The sequence below is a fragment of the Scomber japonicus genome, chromosome 7, assembly GCF_027409825.1.
Source record: "Scomber japonicus isolate fScoJap1 chromosome 7, fScoJap1.pri, whole genome shotgun sequence".
Taxonomy (NCBI): domain Eukaryota; kingdom Metazoa; phylum Chordata; class Actinopteri; order Scombriformes; family Scombridae; genus Scomber; species Scomber japonicus.
Genome location: NC_070584.1, coordinates 7,385,935 through 7,408,470, shown reverse-complemented (window position 1 = coordinate 7,408,470; position 22,536 = coordinate 7,385,935). Strand labels below are relative to the sequence as shown.

Below are 22,536 nucleotides of genomic sequence, written 5' to 3'. Positions count from 1 at the left end.
TCCTCCACAAAAGCCTTCAGAGGAGATTGGGGCGTTTTGCTACTGCTGGGATCTCCTGGTCCTCTCACAGGATGGAGAGTCTGTGCTGAGGGGTATTGTTGGTTTATCAGTAGTGCAAAGGTTGTTTCCTCCTAGGGCGATGTCTCTTGATGGATTGCTAAAGGTTTCCTTTACAAACTCTTCCACTTCCTTTGAGCGTGTAAGAGTCCCAGACTTGTTTCCCCAAGCAGTGATTTGGTGAACCAACCTCATCTTGAGTCACTAGATTCTTTCCTTTACTGGCTTGGGTGGGCTTTATGTGGGGCAGTAAAGGTGATCCGCATGGGTTCTTGGGTAGATGCAGGCACAGAAATCTCTAGAACTGTGGTGTGCCTCCTTCTCCATGCAGTGCCCATGAATCACTCCTTGTCCACACGTGTACCTGGTCTGATGTACCTTGAGCGGTCTTGCAGATCTTTCCGCAATGGCACTTGATTTCACATACCTACACAGTCAACGTTGCTTATTTTAACCTACTCTGTGTCCATGTCCTTGTCCTGGCCATTACTCTTGTGTCCATCCTGGCGAGTCTCTCATCCTTCCCCCTTCTCAGGAGACTCTGGGGGCATTGCTCATTTATCGTTTCTGTAGCTTGCTTGGTGCCTTCTTGTGAGTTCTGCACTAGGTGTTGCTGGTCCCGTTGCCCACACCAGTGTTTCTGGGAGGTGAGCTATAATTCTTCTTCAATCTTCTGCAGATGCCATCCAGACTTTTCTGGAAGTCACTGGTTTCCCAGGGAGTTCAGGTTTGCATTACAAATAATGTATCACATCCTACAAATTAATCTATTGTAATTTATGATAAGTCAAAGTAATTCATAACATTAGCTATTAAATAAATGTAATTAGTAGTATTATTTAAAAAAACATTTTAGAAAACATTTTCCCTTTCAAATGTAGTAGGGTAGAAGCATAAACTAACATGAATTGAAAATCTGCAAGCAAATGCAAATACTTCACATATGTACAGTACATGAAATACATGAATTTCTGTCACTGAACAGGACAAAACTCCTTTTGATTAAAGGATACTTTATCAACAAGACTAATATGTCCAATTTAATCCTTCACATGAACTCCTATAATGACCAATTAAAAAAAAAGACATTAATTGCAATATAGCAAACTGAACTTACATCTGAGTCGATGTAGCCATGGCAACTGACAACAGATAACAGAGAAACAGACTCACTCACTGGGAGGGCAGCAAAATGCTTTAACCCCCCCACCATTAGACCGGCATGACTACATGTTACCATTACACTGAGAGCCAGTACAATAAAAGGTCATTTAGAACTGTTTACTTGTTTATTTTTGTTTTAAAGCCTAGTTTCAAAGATTACCAGGGTGTGTTGTTCTGTGAGAGACATGGGGGTTGCTCCTTACAAGGACTTCCTCCCTGAGGGTAAAAAGTGACTGAGATGGACCCTGACAGGGGGCAGCAGGAGGCTGGCACATCCCAGGCAGCACAAGCACCATGGGGCATGGGTCTGTGAGGCCCACCAATGCTTTGAAGGGCACCCACCTATTGTACCAGTAGTAATGTTAGTACTATCTGACAGCTAACCTGTGTGATGCAGTTGGGTTACTACCTCCAGTATCATAAGTTCTATGGTACGCATAAAGCTGAATAGTATGGATATAATTATCGTGTCTGTTCCATATAATACAGCTGTGTACAGACTTTGACGCTTCAATAAATATGTAATTATAGGTTATTTTGAGTGATCCATGCACATTAAAGTGCTAATATTTTAACAGTATAGCTGTCAGCATGACAGCATACTTGAACCTCTTTCAACTCAAACAATAAGCAAATACCTACAGCTAACATATGCCAAGTATGTAGCTCGTCTGAAGCTGCTGAGTGTGTTGTAAACAAACCAATTTCCTGTCATGAAATTACAGCTCATTACAAGCGCGGATATGGGCTTAAACAACATAATGATGCAGAAGCACATTACCAGTGCAACCATATTTATTAATTACCAGTTCACTAGCCACATTCCTTGCAAAGGCGGTTAATGGGGGAAAAAAAGTTACGAGCCTTGTTGAGTTAATTACAAACAGCCTCTCTTATTTTAGTTAAGACAAATACTGGGGGAAGCACAGATGTAGAACACAAAGTTTTAATTTTGCTACTGGCACGAAAAGCAGTTTAGGGTGATTGGAGGGTTACATCACTTCTACTACTAGCATCATATTTTACAATTAATTCCAAGAAGCAGGGGAGCTTGTCTAAATCCCAGCATTCAGTTGATTAAAGTCAGTTAGTAAAATAACATTAAAAATATGGTTTTGTTTTTACCATTAGGTACATACAGTCAATACAAATTACAGATCATTTTAATATTATTTTTTAATTAATCCAGGAAGTTGGCTTTTTTTAGAAATCTGTAGCGTGAGTTACTGCATTAACAGGTTACATAACCTGAATTTGTAATCTGATTACAGTATCAGCCATATGTTGCTTTCTAATCACAGAGATATTGTTTATGCCAGGAATCTGATGCATTATTTACAAGTTAGATGCTAATAAAAACAGACTGTTCATTTACTAATGGTTTACAGTACCGCAGGCATCGTTCCAATTAGCAATATCAAAATGGGAAAGAAGACTAAGTGAAAACAAGTGGGGGGGGGGGGGTTGTTGGGGGTAGGACAACAACATGTTTTCAGAGATGATTATTTGGATGACACGGGTGCTCACTGCGTCTTGTTTTCAAACTCACATAAAAATGAAATGTTACTTGAAAATATTGTTTGCATTTGGTAGATGAAAACACATCTGACCAGAATGGGAAGACACATCATTATACTAGTCATTAATATTCTGACTGTGTTCACTGTGGAAGATCAGACCAAAGGGGCACGCTTGTAAAAAAGTACAAATACACAAGTTAATAAATACAGATTGAAAAATGATATACTCACTTGATCAGGAGGATCTCTGTTAGCAGACCAAAAGAGGCTGCTGCCACTTTAAAGGTGCTGGGAGGAGGAGGGTTGGTGAATGCAGTCATCATGCAGTGAACAACGTAAGGCACCAGTCCCAGCAAAGTAAATGCAATGAGCAAAACAAGCCACGTCTGCCACTGGAAGCTCACCGACAGCCATGGAGACCTCCTCTGGAGCTGGTACTGGATGAGACAAACAAGCAAGCAAGTCTTAGTCCTCATGACTTCACACAGTCACACTAGTCTAGTCTAATAACATCCATCATTAGCAGCATGGCTTTGCGAATGACTGTCGGTTGATTGGTCAACCACTTTGGTCCATGAATACAAACTATGTGATGGATTGCCATGAAGTTTTGTACATACATTCATTGTCCCCATATGATGAAGACTATTGATTTTGGTGAGATTTATCTCTACGATTTCATCTATGCCACCATGAGGTTCACATTTCTGAATTTAAGTGATATTTCCCAACAATTATTAGATTGTCATGCACTTTTCTAAAGACATTCATACCCCTTTTAGAACAAATTGTAATGACTTTAGCGATCCCCTAACTTTTTTTCCAGAAACATCAGCTCAATATTTACTTTGTTTGTGGTGCTGATTATCAAATGTTAGCATGCTAACATGGTAAGATATGTTGACCATGGTAAAAAAATACTTGCCAAACATCTGCATGTTAAGACTGTTTATGTTAGCATGCTAATATAGGTGTTTAGCTCCACTATGCCAAAGTACAGCCTCACATAGCTGCTAGCATGGCTGTAGACTTAGCCTGATAATTAAACTGATGAACCTTTTCTGTTCACCTCATTCATTAACCCTGACATACTTTTCATGTTTCTGGTTAGGTAAGGGAGTTATTTTGTTTAGTTTTGGCCCAAACAATCAGTTGCAAGTGGTATATTATTGACGTGGAAGTTTCAGTGGCAACTGCTAGAACCAGTTTTCAATGACAAAGAAATATGCAGATTTTTGTTATTTCTGTGTGTTGGTTTCAACAACCTGAGCAATGCTTGTTGCCATTTTTCTGATGCTACGTTTCATGTATATAGGTATAAGTAGCTAGCTATTTATGAAAATGACTTAATCATTCATAATCCTGCCTACAGAGTTCTGATTAGTCAACTGTTGCTCTAAACGGCTGAAATAGCTGTTGATTGGCACAACACCAGATCTCTTTGAATCAATGAATAAATCTGAGATGTGGGCGATGATTCAGAGGTCTGGAACAAGGGTAGTGTTGTTGAAATCTAAACCAACTGTGAAAAGAGTCGGTTTCATTAATGTCTGGCAGATTGCAGACATAGCGCGGTGTGCTTAGATTTGTTTTAAACTAGTATAATAGACCAAATGGATGATGATTTGTCCAGATTCTAGTTGTAATAAACACTTCCTACATATCTGAGATGAGAGTTTTCACCTTAAAACCTCACATTATAAGATAATGTCTGCTTAAACTGTCTATGGTGACATGCTGATGTTTGATAGCAACTAGTGCACTGGCCAAATTGTGGTTGCAATTGGGTTTTAAAATGTGTAGTGTATTCTCAGCTTCAAACAGTCGATAGCCACTGGATTACAGAGCCAAAGAGTATAAAACTACACGTTTCTTTATCCAAATACAAATCCTGGTAACTGTTATGTCACCACATAATGAAGAGTAAACTGTTCTGTGCATGTAGTCTTTTTTTCTACCTGTGGTCTGGCACACTTAAACAATTAAAAACACATAAAAAAACCCACTAGGAACATATAAATACATAGACAGTCACATATATAAAAACACTGGAGCATGCATGCAGTCATCAAGCCAGCATGCAAACACTGCTTTAAATCCTGGCCAAATATTGCCTTACTCTGGAGACAAACCAAACCACTTGAACAGTGTTTGATTAGTGTCTGGAATTCATCTGCAAATGCACACTTGCCTTGTCCTCTTTCATGGCTGCTATTCATTAATTAGATTCTTTGTGCAACTGAGCTATCCTCAATGTTTAAGGTTACATCAGGCCCCAGTAAGTGGCTGCCTGATAACAGAATGCATCCATCTTCATTACTCAGCCCTTTCTGTCTAGGCTTGCTCCTCCACAAGTGAGCTATGTCAGTAGGTTCTAAGGAACTGATACATTTCATTGCATTCAGATCGTGAACTTTTGCCTCCTTTGATTTTAGTTGCTCTGATTAAATTACTGGGTTGTGTTTTCCACTCTTTAGTGGTGATTTTTCCTTCTCAAGGTAGGTAACAGTGGTGCAGCCAAATGGAAACCAAACACATTCTTTTTGGTTTTTAGATTACCAACTCTCTTTATGAATCCACAGTAAAGAATTGTTGGATAAACAGCCAAGTAATTCATAAATCTCGTGTTAACGTTTGTCTTGACTCCTTTCTGCGAAGACACATTCCATCCTGTCATAGTGGATCAATTTAAAAAAGAGCCATTGTAGTCAGCTGTGCCAAGCAAAGCAAGTCTGCAACAAGGTTCTTTTTAAATGAATGCAGTCTATTACACAAAAACATTTTGCCTGATGTTTAACATAGAGCTAAAGATCATATCAAGTTTATTCATTTTAAGTCATTATTTATGTTTCAACTTATGTAAATTTAGCTAATAAATAATCATTTAGAAATTATACAATTTGAAGTTCGATTTGATCAAATTACTAATTTAATTCATTTAATTTATAAATCTCTTTTTGTATTTGGTTTCATGATGAAAACCAGCTTGTGTTTCTGCTTTTGCGAAAGCTATTAGAGAAAGAGAGAGAGAGAGAGAGAGAGAGAGAGAGAGAGAGAGAGAGAGAGAGAGAGAGAGAGAGAGAGAGAGAGAGAGAGAGAGAGAGAGGAGGCTTATTCCATCATTTTTTGCCAAAGAAAGTCCAAGCATTCAGATAAATGTCTTCACAAACCAAAACACGTGTTTTCAATCTTTGAGGAAATATGAATAGACTCAACTCCCAAGGTAACAACAGAGTGAATGTGTTGCCATAAAGTGAAGGCTTTCTTTTGTTATTTCGGAATGGGACCTGATAACACAACCAATTACATCGGAACTAAATGTGGTGACCGGTCCTTTAGGTTCGGGTGACTGAAAGCAATTGAACACATTTTGGTGGCAATCTTGAAAAGGCACATTTAATTGAAGCTGTTTACATCACATCCATCAAGTGGGACCTCAGCTTTTAGTCATATCAAGGCCAAGCCAGTTTGAATCAGGTTAAAAGCAACTCAATATGTTTATTGTATTCCCTCTGCCAAATTAATTATCTGTGAAGACGCTGAGTAACCATAAGGAGACAGACCATCACATCTGTCCTGTCTCCACATGACTCTGTCTGGAATGTAAGCATGTTTTATAACATTTTGGAGAGATAGAAAAAGCCTAGCGGTTCAGATAATGAGACACAATGGTCCATTTATTCCTTGAAGGAGACTATGATTAAACACACCATATATGAGGATATGTATCACAGACCTGGCAGACATACCTGCCCTTTTTTTGGTTAGGAACACTGTCTGTTTAGAAATTACATTTTCTCTGTGTCTAATTCAAATAACATGTGTTAATCCAAACACTACACTGAGAAGAAAGCTGTAGCTTAAAAAGTCAACATGCCATGCATTAACCGCTGGTTAAAAATCACAGTGTGTTAATTACATCCTGATGTTTTATGACTGTGACCTTTAAACACTATACCAATCAATCAATACAGGAGGGAGGCAGCCTATTGGGAATATTTAGATCCACAGATTCTGAAAGTAGGGCACTATTTATCCAAGCACAATCATTATTAATAGCTGGACAGTCAACCCAAATACATTTTCTGCATATTTTCCACCTTACCCCTTCTCCCTCCAGAAGTATGGCCGCTACCACATACACCGGCGGTTCTCAACCTTTTTTAGGTACTGGACCCCCCAGTAGGGCAAACCTACATTGCTTCATTGTAATACAGCTGCATAAACCAGCATATGTATGCTCAATCAACATGAACATGAAGCAATCCTCTTTATAGTGCCTCTTTTCGCTCTTTGTCTTGGCTTACCTGTGGACCAGAGTCTGTTTAACCGTTGTCCAATACAGAAGGACATTTCTTTAGTTTTAGCTATTTTATCATAATGGTAATGCTACACTGAAGAACTGTTCTTCTTATTTGTGTTTGTTTGTTTGTTAGTAGCTACAATTCAAGTGCTGTATGCTGAACCTTGCAAGTTTTCCATAACATGTATCTGCAAATGTTTTACAATGAAAGCCTTAAGAAAGGTTTTCTGCCCACTGTAATGCTAGAGGGCTTTCAATTTCAAATGCATACAGGAAGTGTTGAGTTTGTAATAACAATGTAATGCTGTAAACCTTTAACAAGGTAAATAGGAGCGAAACAAAACAAGACTCCTTACTAAAATATGACCAATTGTACTTAAATAAAGGCCTGCCTCGAATGCAAGCCTGCTTCAAATAAAAGCCTATCTTCTGCAGCTCAGATAAATAAAGGCCCTGATCAAGATTTGAGGAAGTTCTATGAAGGCTATAGGATCTCCTTAAAAATTATTTCACAGACCCCTTGCAATTACATCAGGGACCACTAAGTGTCCATGAATCAATGGTTGAGAAACAGTGATATACACATTGTCCAGCAAGGTGATAATTAATTAACTAGAGCTTTCACATTAGTACAACAAAGGGGACAAGGGGAAAATGCAATATTATCCTCATGAAAGGCATGGTCAGACATGTTTGGCTTACTTTAACATTTCCTCTGATATTACATCAAACACCAACGATATTAACATAAAGGTTTGATTGTAATGTTCTCAGATGCTCAAGATGAAACAATTTGCTCAATCTCAATCAGATAACAACTGTACAGCTTTTCATTTCATCTTTTTTTTTTTTAACTTTTGCCATGTCTTGTCAAGCTTTGTATTCTAGCACGGTATGTATGTAGCAGTAGCAGATAAAGATTTTAAAATTTCAGACCCATAGAAGCAAGCTCTTAATTTTAGGTGGTCTCACTTTGCTAGGTGAAACTACAGCTGCTGTAATAACTGCTAACTGTGTAAAATGATTTGTCCAGCTGACTTATTTGAAGATAAAAAAAATCTACAAATGATTTGGTGACATAAATGATATGCTCACGGACTTACAAAAAATGATTTGGCAATGGTGCTAAATCCATCTTGCAATAAGCAATATGACAATTTACATTACAGTATGTTTGTTTATGAATGGAGTCACTAATGTCTGAGTAAAAAAACCAAACCCCAACAAGGAGTTCATATTTCAGTAAACCAATCAAAGGTGGATGGGGGTAAGATGATGCATACACAATGGGTTGTTTACTAAAATGTGGTTTTTGGGGTGATGAGACAAGACATGGAAGAGTTAGCTTTTAAAAAAAACATTTTTTAATTTGAAGATGATGAAAGAGTAAGCTGAAAAACAAAGATGCTACAACATGTAAACATAGCATGAATTTGGCTAAATATCAAAGTGGTTTGACATTTTTGACATTGGCCCTACAGACAAACACATTGCTTAAACCACCCCTTCTGTATAATATATAATATAAACTACTCAGTGAAAAACTGAGGAAACAAAGGCCTGGGCTGAGGAATCACACACATTTTGCACTAATATATGATAAATATTAGTACTCATGGCATATTTACCAACTACATTTAAAAAAAAAGACCATAACTCCTAATTATACCTGCTTCAATAGAGATCTGACCTTGGTTTCTTGAGCTGCCTCAGTACTTAGTGACCTTTTACTAGCAGTTATCGGTGTATTGACAAACTTTAGTTAGATCCCTAATTTCAGGTGCAACACAAATTAACTGTGTAATGTGGAAATGCCAACCAGCTCTTGAGTCTCCCGAGTACATGCTGCTTGTTTGCTAACAACAGGAATGAAGTTCTACTTAGCAGGACCAGGCAAGAAAGTCTATTAACTTATTGAGATTAAAAGCCTGATGCCTTCCCTCCCACCCGCCCCTCTGTGGCCCCTTCCTCCGGCCGGCATCACACCTCCAAAGGAGAAAGGTGATTGATGAGAGCCATCAGGCAGCTTGGAATCTCTCCTCTCATTAGACTCCTTATGCATCTAAGCTGTTTCAACACACTGAGAAAGAAGTGCAGGGGGAAGGGAGAGAGGAGGTATCCGTCCTCCGACTTTTTAGAAGATAAGTACTTGCACTAAAATATTTACCTTGTACATTAATCTCTGGGAAATTAATTTGCCATTATACTTTCCCTGAGAAAAAAAGAGACTTTTTAAAAAAATAGAGTGTGGTTTCCACTCCCTACTCTTCATGCTCAGTGAGCTTTCCCTTTTGACTCGCTCATGGGACTGGTTTGAAATTAATGTCCCTGAGGGAGCGGTGTTTGGACAGTCAGGGTGGATCCTGTCATCGACCACTGAGACTCTCTTGAGGAGAGTTAGCTGGAGTGGAGAAAAAGAAGGGAAAGAATGTCATATCCCTAACGCAGATGTGTTCAATCACATTAATTCAAGTGTAGCACATTATCATGTACTAATTGCCAATGGATAGTAACATTACTATAATTTGCTACTGAATAGACGACTGCCTTTCTGTTCAGATAAATAACCTCATTGTACCTACAACAATAACCAAGATAAATGGTCCGAATCATTGCCAGCTGCAGAAACAATATAATTTAGTCAACTGAAATGTTTGAGGAACTATGGACTGAGGAGGAACTATTAACCGACAAAACTAGAAGTGTTAATATCACATATAAAAAAAGAAGACAAGGAAATTGTGCCTCTACAGTATGTGGTTCTCACATTAGAATTGACCGTTTGCTAATACAAGAGCAAAAGTGTAGAGAATTACTTAATCTGCTCTAAAGTAAGTTGCAAAAATTAGCATGTCCAGCTAACAATAGCGGACTACCTACAGGTAGTAACCCAAACCTGTGTTACCACGAAGGCCAAATGTTAGCATATCATTAGCTAACTCCACTACTCTGTGGCGTTACATCTTGTTTAATAACCTCACTGCAACAACCACAGCCAACCCTGTTACCCAAGATAAAGTCATTGAAGTTTGCCAAACCTCAAAATGTGTTAAAATTTAAATGTATTGATTGAAAGTACGATTGACACATAAAGCTAGCCGTATGTTGCTAATCCAGAAATGTAAGCTAAGAACTACATAACAGTCTGATTTTACATCATATTTATAATACTAGGGGTAATAGCTCATGGAACTTCTTTTTCAATTATTTTCAACATGTATCATTACCTACAGTAGCATGAATAACTTTTCTTGGCTGGGATATGTAGCTTCAGTCCCTCTATTAAATATTGAATAGGCTTTTTACAGGGTACTTTTTAAAAAACAAGTCAGCATTTTCAACCAACTAATGTAGCTAATGTTAGCTTAATTAGCTAGCTAAAATGGATAAAATTAGCAAGAGTTTTTATTTCAGTAATGAAAGCTGACAGGTTTCCAGCTAGAAATGCTAAGCCTGCCTTTGTTTAACCTACTGCTGTTTGACCCTATTGTTTAAAAAAAAGACAGTCGTAAATTTGCCAGTGTTATCATTGTAAACTGTGCGCGTGCGGTGCGAGAGGGTTTAGCTCACATTTGTGCCTTTGTCCATCTGTGTGTGCGTAGAAGTGTAAGAGTGTGAGACGACATGCACGTGTGCATGTGAGTGAGGAAGACAGAGAATGCATTGTGTGAAACAGTTTGTGTGTCAGAGAGCGAGAGGGAGAGTTTGTCTGCGAAGGGTGGGGTTTTGGTCATCTGCCATCGGATAAGATATCCTGACAAGGCAATCAGAGAGAAACAAATTCTGCAGCCACACGGGTTCAACTCTCTCGTTCTTCACCCTGATGAGCTTTTGAAAAATGGAGTGCAGTTGAAATTGGTTTTGTATGAGAGCCTTCAGATCTGTCTCTTGTCAGGATTATTGCCACCTGTCTTCATTGGCTGCAAAGGTCTGTTAATTAATCTGCCTCTCCTTTTTAGTGGCCAGAGAGGACTGGGGGTGCAGGGGGAACAGGGGGAGTGCTGCCTTTCACTTTTCAGCACTGGTGCATCACATTAAAAGGTTAAATGTACTATTTCAAACAAATACATATTCATTTAGGATAAGATGTTAACATGTCTAATTAGTATTATTAAAATACTGCATCATGTCCTTCCTTTCTAATTTCATGAGTGAAGCTTTTTAATTGGATATTCAGTTTAATTTAAGTCCAGGGAAATTCTGTTTGAAGGACAGCGATATGTCTTGTGATCAATGAAGCTGCAAATAGAGCTCTCCATAGATTCTCTCCTGAGTGATTGTAAGTGTTTTTAACTGTGAAACTGCTTAGTAAAAAAACACGATTAAAAAAGAAAAAAAAGAGGCACTTCTGACAATAAAAATGCATTCAAGTAATGCAATGTGTTCTGCTGTATAGAGAAGGTGGTCCTTGATAAAAACATGTCAGGCGATATCAGTTAATGTAAGTGGAGGCTTGCAGTTAAGAGCACCAGCGTGTGATCCAGCATTGATTAATTGGACATGGATAGATTAATATGCCACTGGATACCCATGCCAAGCTTATCAGAGTAAAAGTATTATTACACAACCGTCAGCTGTGATCCTGTGAACGAGCAGTAGGAACACACAGAGTAGAGATGGATTTACTAGGCCAGGATACTGCAAGACAGGGGGTGGGGATTTGGGGTTGGGGGTGGGGGAGAAACAACAAAATGGACTTCTTTCTTTTGTTGCATGAAGCCCAGTCACAATCCCACAGGAACTTGCCATTGGCCCCGGCCCTGCAAAGTGTCAAATTGATCAAGTGTTAGCAGGGATTGTCTGCTGCCGAGTGTCTGCACCTGTGCATTCCTCTAAGCGTGGAGATCCCAGCAGCTCTTGAAGGGAAGTTTGAACTTGGCCTGCTGTTTGCAGCTCAGGCGTACCCAGACTTGCCTGGCTGAGAGCAGCTTGTATTGTACACACTCCTGTCACTCTCTGCTGTTCCTTTGGAATGTAAACCACCAGTGTCACAGCGGCGTGATATACTGGGGCTGCATGTTTTGCAGTGCAGGTGCAGTTCGGGAGGGGGGGGGGGTGCAACACAGCCAAGTTACGGCGTGCAAACTGTTCAACATCACAGCGGTTGCTAGGACGTCAATGCATGCACGATAAAGTTTATTTTTTCCTTTACAAGTCTGAACAAAAGGAAATCATCAGATAATGTTCATTACATATTTCCCCTCTGAACGCCTGCCACAGTACCCTTAATTAACAGCACTTTTACATATGTTTGATTAAAGTAAAAATGGGCTGTTGTTTCTCCAAGGACATCTTTTCATGTGAAGAATACTTTTTCATTTAGCAGATGCTTATATGCACAAGAGTGTTGTTGCCGCCCACAGGTATAATCAACCAGAAAATTAATAATCATTCTGCAGGACTACAATAAATCATTACGTTTTGGACAATTAATAATGGAGGCGAAGCTTGGGATGTCTGATTACAATAGTTACGATGCATATCATCAAGATTTAAATTTTACATTTCACAGTGGAATTTCAGACACCAGTGCGCATTACTGATGTTTAAATTTGGCATTAGGGCGGGCCGCAGCGGTTGAGGGATGGTGTGTATCTCCATCTACAAATCTAACCAAACTGCTACTGCAAAAATTACAGTGCAGAACTTTTTTCAGCCATAAATTTACTTTTTATACAGAATAGCAGCTTTAATGCAGATGATTTAGATGACCTTCTGCTTCTGTTTAAATATTTATGCTGTTAACAGGATGAGAAGGTGCTTTGGTGGAGGACAAAAGGTGTTTTTCTTTCTTTCCACTTTTTATTGATTTTTACATTTTACAAAACAAAACACCACTCTCCGCCCACAGCCCACACTCCCCGCCCCCTGCTGTCACTCAGTTGATGTTAAACTTGTTCTACTTTATAGAAAAAATGTTCAACGTAGTATGCATGTATATCAAAGAGTACACAATAAAAAGAAAGTAGTTAAACAAGGCACTTAGTAATGCCAAATGAAACTGAGAAATGAAAAGCATTTAAGTTTTAATACAGGGTCAAACAGGGAGCAGCACAACCAGGCCTGAGATGTCAGAAACTACATCCAAGAGGGAGGAAACGTGATCATTTCCACTATTTATTCTTGTACTTGTGTAGACAGTTTGTCAAAGAATGTGACAAAAGGTATTTTTCTATTGTAGCCTGTCTTAATAAAGGTTAATAAGGTATTATTTCTTGTGGCCATTCTTTTTTATCTTCTCTCAAAGCCAATTTAATAATGTTTGCTCATCTACTAAAGTGGATGATTTAAATAGAATATTAACAATTTAGTTTTACAAAAGAGAGAAAAATCAATTATGTCTCCTCATCAAGGCTATTTCTGTAGAGTCAGTAAGGCTATACCTCTGACACATACAACCTTTTGGACATATAGAAACAGTGTTAAGCTCCTTAGCTACTTCAGTTACTAGGTGGGCAGCAGGAAACACTCGTGCACTAATGGAGAAGACTAGTTACCACCAAGCTCACATAAGGTTGATAAGGTTGACTATTGTTATTTTTGTGCTGTAAAGTTTGTTTTCCTCTTGGAAAGTGGAAGCTAGTTAGCAACTGCTAACACTGGCCAAAAAGATGGACTACTTCCTGTGTGGATATTACGATACGATACAAAACGGTACAGTACAAAACGGTACGGTACGATACGATACAGTACGATATGATACGGTGCGGTACGATACGATATACTTTATTGTTCCAGTAGGGAAATTTGTTGAAGGCTGGAATTTATGTGAAAAAAACAACTATATTTAGTGCCCGCCCACACAGATATTGCACCAATCAATATACTAGTAGTAGTCGGTATTCAAAGTTTGGCCCTATCACTGAAGAATAATACATAAAATGTTTTATTTGGTAATGACAAGTTTGGTCAAATAAGCATATGAACTGATTTGATTAAAAATGGATTTTAATAATGACCTCAGGAAGAGTAGCAGTTTCCAAGGTAGCAACTCATGGGAATTCGACAATCAAAAACAAACAATACCATTTCAGGTTTACTTTGAAAGAACAGCTGCCAACATTGAGAGCCTTGTTTCTCTTCTTCTTTGACAGAATAATCACATGAGTTATGAAAAAAGGCTTATTTTTCCTAACTAACTGCACCTGTAAATGAACCATACATGCAAAAACTTGACTTCTAAGTCAAACAGTGTCCTCACATCACAGGTGTGCAGATGTGTAAGCAACACTGGCTCCTCTCAGTTTTGACATCAAGCTTTCAAGAGTCAAAGAAGAAACACCAAAGAGTACGAGGGTCCAATACCTGAGTGGGGTAGTCAGCTCACTGAGTGGACATAAACTTCCTGTGAGGAGGGGGATACACCTGACATGTGATGGGAAAGGAGGGGGGCGTAAAAGAAAAGGGATTAGTTAAACTCACTCAACCTTGGCTGACTCACAGTTTGTAGAACCACAAAGTAATCTCGAGCACATTCACTTTCGGAGGCAGCTTGATGATCCCAGGCCAGTGATTTATTCATCTTAGGCACGTTGCGAGGCTGTAAGAATTTGTCAAGTTAGAATCCTAATTAAAACTGTTAATCACAGATTCCTGTTTGTTCAGCACTCGAGTGAAATGAAAAATGTGATCAAATTATTCATTGCTCCCTTTCCGACAGGTAAGTCAGCATAGCCTGGAGCGTCAATGTGCCGCACAACTGTACAAAGTTTTTTTTTTTTTTTTTTAAAGGCTTATGAAGACTTTAATCCTTGACTTTTTAATTTATTTGATATACATAGAAATGAGAAGTTGACATCAACAATTTAACCACCTGATCAGTTTGAGTTTATCCATTTATGTAGATCAGCATAAGTTGAGACATCTAGAAAATGGGCTCCAGGCAGTGTAAAGTATGCAGCAGACCGGATCAAAGTGCGTGCTCAGAACTCACAGAAAATGTGCTGCTCCTACTGAGAGTGAAGCCTGCAGCTACATTACACTAAGGTTAAGTAATTGAGGAAAAATTGCTTCATTTTCTCATCCCTAATACTTCATACACCTTATGAGTCTGGGCTTTTTTGAACCTGTTCAGTTTGCCTCAGTCATTGTGTCTCGAGCCCATGTCTCATTATTTGTGTCATCATGATACTGACGACAGATTAAATAACAAGTGCTGTACTTCTGATGGAAACAACACAGTAGCTTGGATGAAAAGCCCTGTCTCCTTTTAGTGAGAGAGATGTACTTCTAGGCAGAGGAACCAGGGAGTCTAAAAGAAGAGGCGAGCAACATTAATGGCTGTATCACCACCTGCTGTGAGGACCCTATCAAAAGCAATGTGGACACCAGCAAGCAGTCAATCTGAAGACTGCTAGTGGGTCTCTTTGATGTACAGTAGTTGCCTGATAAGTCTTAAAATGGATAATATTGCATCAGACACTCAGGCATTCTTCTAAGTGAATGTGCATGCAAGACATTGATTATTGAGAAGTTGAGCATGCTGGGTGAAAAGTTCTAGAATTATGTCAGAATTTTGTTCCAAATGTAAATAAATATTTGAGTTGTGACTCCCAAAATATATGTGTTGCTCATGTGTGTATCTGTCACTCATGGGTTACAGCAAAGAGCTGTCAATCAGTATGATTTACTGTCCTGTAAACTCCAGTATGATCCAAATGATGGGTCCACAGGGGACGCTTGAGCCAGGCCTCACAGGATGAGGTGGTAAAAGACCGACCAATAAATCTGCCAGCTCATATTGGCTTATCACAAATACACATGGTTGGATACATGTAAAGTGCATTTTGACCCTCTTCAAGATCAAGCAGTTCTTTAATAACCAAATTTAAGGGATGCACATCAAAAATGTTAGCTTATGTCATGCTTTTATGTTGAAAAATAAATAAATATTGGATGACATATCCTTAACTTCTTTTAAAACGCTCAAATATTGATATGGGTATCAACCTCAAAAATTCAGTAAGAGAAGGAAAAAATGAATAATAAATAGAATTTTTAAAGGGACATGTTTTTTTTAAGTTGTGTGCGTCAACATTACATAAGGAAGCATGGTTCTGCACAGCAGAAGGTGGTGAATGACTTCAGCAGTCATGGTGAGCCATTATGTTGCAGGATGGACAAACTCCAGACTCTCAACACATAAAGTGCACACTTTTACTAACAGGAGAAGGAACACTGCTCGTTATAGTGGTAGTGGTATGATTTAACAAGACAGGTTTAGCTTCATCTTTATATACATTTCTTCTTGAGTCCTCATATAAACGTCTTGCGCTCCAGAACAGTTGGCAAAAACACTTCATTTCATTTGAAATATCAGTTTTTACCAACATAGACCTGGCTTCTAAAAACCCTAATCATCAGCTCATCTACTTTAATGTTTTACACAGAATTTATTTAACACCAAAAAAACAACATGCAATCAATAAAAATACCTCTCCATTTTATAGCTTCTTTTCACCAAATCATATACTGTAGGATCATTGTATCATATGTTTTGGCAATGCAGATTAATAATATCATTTTGCCAACAAATGAGTACCTTTTTATCTAACACTATTGGAAAGACAATTCCTTGTTCTCCCTGTGTGCTCCTACGTACTTAATGACGTTTCCTTGATAAAGCTGTCAGCCACAGAACAATGTGTATACCTGGCAGGCCTAACAGCAGCCAAAAAAAATGCTCGCATTGCCTCCACGTGATTTGTCGAAAGGTCACTGGTCTAACTTGTTCATGGAAATGTTACATACTGTATAGAACTTTCAGTGGTAAGATTGTATGGTGCTGGTCCAAGAACACTTAGCTCATGGTCACAGGCCATTGAAAAGCTGAAAGGACAGATCTGTATTATTAACTGAATTGACTGTGTTTTGTATTGTTGGATTTTTTATTTTTACTTTTTTTTTTTTTTTAATTGGGTTGGGGTTTGCCACAGGCAGGGTGGGAGGACGGGGGGATTGAGAGGGGGCCGGCGCCCAGGTGGGGAGTTCTAATGTTCATGTCTATGATCTGGGAGGGATCACTGAACAGTTTGGAAGTTTGTTTGCTTTTGTTTTTATTCTATGTCTGGACTTCAGATAATTACTAAACTAACTGTGCCTCTCGGACCATTCAGGAAAACCATCTGGACACTCTGGATGGGCGTGGTTCCCCTTTAAGGGGATGTTTGTATTGTGATGTCTTTTCATTTTGTTATATGAAATGGTGGAAAAATCAAATAAAAACAGTTGATCAAAAAAGGAGGATTTAAAATGTCACATTCATTAAGAATAATGCACTGTGCTTTACTCATTTTAGGAGGGATATGAGGACACCACTGAGTTGTAAATATCAATCATTATGGATATGATCAGGCTGGTCTAGATTAGTCCATGAGACAATCAAGATGATTAAATCTGTAAAGCTCTCATTATTTACTACTACAGTAAATGAGGTGTTTAGACTGTAATTCAGACATGAGGGCTTCCCCTGCTGCCTGTCAGGATGCTCAAACACACGTTGCATGTCATTCAATGTGTACACAGATTCGTGCCCAGTAGTGACAGTTACAAAATGCATTGAGTTACAGATGTGTACACATGTACATGTTGCTAATGTGATGTATTCAGTGTAAATTGCAGGTGAGACAAAAACTGTCTTACTATGATGCTACTCAATCCTATAATCTAATACACATATAGCACATGTCCAATATTTACATGGGTGTTAGGTTACAATGATATATACTCATGTAAAGAGCAGTAGCCTTATGTCAGCTTCAAATAGTAACAGTAATACAGAACAAAGAAGTGTGTGGAGACAAAGAGTAGGTATGGGTATTATTCAATACTTGGTTCAGTTCTTTTTCATTACTAAATAATTGTGTTTAAAAAAATACCTTATTTAAAAAAGAATAAATTCAGAACAGGATTAGAATTGATTGATTTTAAATATAACTAAATATTGTTTCTAGTGCAGCAACAGTAATGCAAAGTTGCCATAATAAACTCAATAATATTTCACAGGAAACTAATCTAAACTCTGAATAACATGAATAATATTCCAAACTTTAGAAAGACGACCTGCCTGTAGCTGCTAATGAGAGGAGGGGCTGGTTTGCTGCCGCCTTGGCCAGTAGCTAAGTTTACAAGAATTTGCCAAACTAAGATAAACAGGCAGGCTACATACTGACAGCTTTCATATAAGCTTGTTCATACCAATTCACTATTAGCCAAAATAGAGTGCTGTGCTGTGTTTATGGCTGGTAGACTGCAGATAAACTAGATGAATCTCACTTTTCTGCATGTTTATACCTGTTGAAAAGTGTTGACTTTTTACTCATAAAGGTTTATAGCACAGTAATGAGCTGAGTTGTCATCAACCTTGGTAAAATGTTGTCTTTCAGTATACCTGGCTCAGTGTCTGTCTGTGAAACATCAACACAGACAGCAGAGGAAAGGCTGAAGCACCATAATAAATTACACCAAAACAGGTTTTGAGAGGCGTCCCTAATAAAGAATAGGGAATAACCATTTCAAATAAATCAAATGAACAGCCTTTGGGCAAATGCAATTACTGAATTTATTTCTTTAAGTAGTTTGTGTATTTGTTTGTGGCTGACAATACAATGTTGATTATGCTGTAAAACAAGAGTCTCATAATGCGTGTGGACAATAAGCAATTTATTTAATCTCTCAACTAGTGATTACCTGTTTTGTTGGATTGGACAGCTGACAACATTCAATCTCCAACATGCCTCAAAATCACCACATCAAGATCCAAACAAACGGGCCTATCAACCCACTGGAAGCTCTCCAGGGACTCCACTTTGGGGAAACTCCTGGTTAGTAGATAATAGTGAAGAATGTGTGGGGGATAGTGTAGATGAATTGGACTACTTCCTCCAAAGTGACATCCTGTCCCAGTCACCAATGAAACAAGGCAACTGTAAAAGTGTACGAGATAGGGCATGTCCAAAGAAACCAAACACTCACAGTAAGGGAGATGAGGGGCCTGGTGCTGCACACTAAGTGCCTGTGATAAGATATAAAGCATTACATCATGTCATGGTACATAAACATGCAGGTTACTGTCTGTAATTCAACAGCAGTTTTTGATCACTCCCAGCCATTGCAGTGAAATGTAAAACTATATAAAAAGGGGCTAGATTGACGTAACTAGGGTAAGTCTATCTAGGCCAAATCCTACAAGATAGAAGTCCTGGAGAGCATCGGGTAGTGAAATTAAATACAGCAATATCATGCTTATTGATGATACTTATGCAGGGGGCCGTACATTAGCTTTATCTAAAAAAGATGCTTCTTTGGTTCTCTTTAATGCTTTTTGACTCCAGCACTACAGGAGTTCGGATCTTAAGAATCGAAAAAGTCTTGAAGAGAAGAGAAATACACTGGAGCATTGGAGCGTACTGTATATCTCTTAAAATCCTTTACATTTTAGCAGCTAAGAGTGGAAGACAACAAACATGTAACAGTATAGTTGCAGCTAGAATTTCATCTCATGGCTTCAATGGGGACAAAACCTATCAAACAACCTATTTATTGTTATCTGAGTCAAAATACTGGGCTTTGAGTTAAAAATTATGATTGAATATAAATAGAGAAATAATAAATAAATAAAAAGAAATAATAGAGAAAGGTGATACAGTCTGTGTGTAGTTCAGTTCTCTAATTTTCAATGAGAGATTTTTATAGATTAGCCTATAGAAACAGTATTTGACATTAGATTTTGACCTTAGCACTGTAAAGGACATTAAACACAAGGCACATTTTTCAGTTATGTTTAATAAATCAAACAGTTGCTTAGAGTCTATTTATTTTTTTAAACTTACAAGACATGGCTAATGTTACTCATAGCTGTTCTAGAGAATGTGTTTGTCCATGGTTAACCTCAGCAGTGGGGAAAGTGCTCAGGAGTCCAGGATGTTTTACACTGAAAATGTTTATTGAAGCTCGGCCGAGGAGACTCAAAGTATTATCAGTACACCGTCTGATACATGATGCCACCATGATTCTAGTCTTTAAGCCTTCACAGATAGTACCATGAATACTCTATGCCCATAAATGGTCATACTCAATGCCTCTACAGTAAGGGAATTAGCCTATTGGTTCATTATTCTACAAACAAGGAAACACTGTTACCCTTCTGTGTGGTTAGGGAGTGAGACAGTCATATCCTCTGACCTTGGCTGCCACAGAAATGCTGTGCCACTGTTATCAAAGTGACTCCTGCTTTCCCCAAAACACCACAGACAGCTGCCTTCACTGTCTCAACGAGAGAGACAGTATATCTCTCTGCCAAGATGATAGTGTGGCCCTTACTGTGACCTCAAGGCCTATGCTTGACCCTAAATAAGGAAAATTCCCTAACAGTAGCCACCCTGCAGCATGAGGGTTAAAGAAAACAACAAAGGGCAGTGCAGATGATTGCAGTCAAGTAATGGTGTCTTTTTTTCAATATATTAATACATTCATCCTGCTCTGGCTACTAGATGCTAAGGGCTGGTGACATCAATTTTTCAGATGAACTTAGGCTTCTGGAGCTCATGTTGCTCTTTTCAAAGTTTGGTTACTCTCTTTTTATATGTAATAATACACATAACACTGGATTAGTATGGAGAGGAAACACCTCATGTGCATTTGAAAAAGATTTACCTTATTGCTTATTTATTTTCATTCCTCCTGAGGGTTTACTCATTAGATGACTTTTTAACGTATTCAGTACATTAACAGCAAAAAGCAATAAGTAAACAAATCAGAGACTCCTGGAAATGATCAGGTAGATTAGTCTAATATTGCTTCCTTAGCTTTATTTAATGCACGTTACTGTGATAATGTGATATTACCGATGCATTTCACCATAATGAGCTGAGACAATGGTAAATTAGCAGCTAGTGAATTGATACATTGCTGTTCTATTCACTGATTCTCCCTATGGGAATCTGCTGCTGCTGAAGGGCGAAATGGAGGTGGTTGTTTTCAATTTCTGAATATAGATGAATGTAGATTTAAAGCAATGCAAACTAGTTAATAGTGTTATATTATAGCAAGGTAAATACACTTTCGCCAACATCACGGGTTCAATATGACAATAGATTATCACCACGTCAACCAAAGAGAGACTTTGGTGTGTTTCCTAGTAACTTCCTGGAGAACATGATGAGATTTGGTATAAATTTGAGGGAAATTGATGTTCTGAGGCTATTTATTGAGTTGGTATAATTGTGTTGAGTTTAAAAGCTGTTGTTGAGTTCTAGAAGAATTTTCTGAAGTAACGGCTCCACTTAAATCCATTAAATATTCATTCATAATACATTTATTATTGGAAACATTATTCTCCATATTTATTGAATTGCATGCTTGCCTGTAGACATATTGCAAACTTTTGAATGTTATTTTTACTGTCTATTTTACCTAAACTTAGAGCCAAATGATATTGTTCTTTCTAGGAAAGCTTGCTTACTAGTAAAGTAGCATGGGAATTTACTGTACAGTCCTCTAAAATATAGTGTTACCATGATTTTAAATACAGTTGTTAATCATCCATCACATTGATGTTGCTGACCTCCAGGTTGGGAACCGCTGCTGACAGTTTCATATAGCATCATCTGTCTAATGCAGGGGCGATTTTAGACCTTTTTTAGGGGTGCTTAAGTACCCCTAAATTTGATCACAGCAAGCCCCCCCCCAAAAAAATTCAATTTACTTTGGATAGTTCTGTCATTAATATTATCTTTCCCTCAGGGCTCATTAACTATCTTAGGATCCTCTCTGTAGAAATCTGTGATAGTTTATTCTGAACCATTATTATTATTATTATACACTACTAGAACACTCTACTATGTATTAATATTTTTTATTGTAACTGACGTTATCCACTGAAATGAGTCATTTAGCAGGGGGTTTGAACACTTGCAGGGCATTGTATGTCAAATTCTCATTAGGAGCTGAGCCCCCCTAAAGGTCTGATCCTAGAATCACCTCTGGTCTAATGGTCCTGAGCAGTCAATAACATTTCGAAATAGACCATGAATCTGGCGATATAAGTGCAACTCAAGCTGGTGTGTGAACAATGCATCTAATTGTCAAATTCATTTTTAAAAGGGAAGGTGTGATTCAAAAGGGTTTGCATTTACAAATTAGTCCAAGCAGCTGTCACTCAAGTTCTCTTTATCTGTGACAAATATCCTAGACCTCGGTTCAGCTTAAGGTGTTCATTCTACCGTGTGACAGCCCCTGTAGGTGAGTGGTCCTTACTCTAAAAGCCCATCCAGACACAGATGCGTAGCACTGGTGACCTTTAATTTCATTCAGACTGTGTACAAATGACTTCGGCATAGCCCACTTAGGGAAAAAAGCTTGTGAAAGAAAGTCTTTGCAAGATTGTAGCTACTCTGGGTTTCGGCACACTGGCATTATCTACTCCCTGGCTTTAATGACTTCCTGCCGAGAGGAGCCACGGTGAGAGCCTTGGCAGTCAGACTAAGAATAGCA

At 38.3% G+C, this 22,536-nt stretch overlaps 1 protein-coding gene across 1 annotated transcript in view; it reads right to left on the bottom strand.

Moving 5' to 3' along the window:
- Positions 1–22,536, bottom strand: part of LOC128361774 (uncharacterized) — a 76,379-nt gene that overhangs the window by 5,893 nt on the left and 47,950 nt on the right. Inside the window, exon 4 of the mRNA XM_053322329.1 lies at positions 2,973–3,178. Coding sequence (XP_053178304.1) covers positions 2,973–3,178 — 206 coding nt within the window. The remainder of the gene's footprint in view (positions 1–2,972; positions 3,179–22,536) is intronic.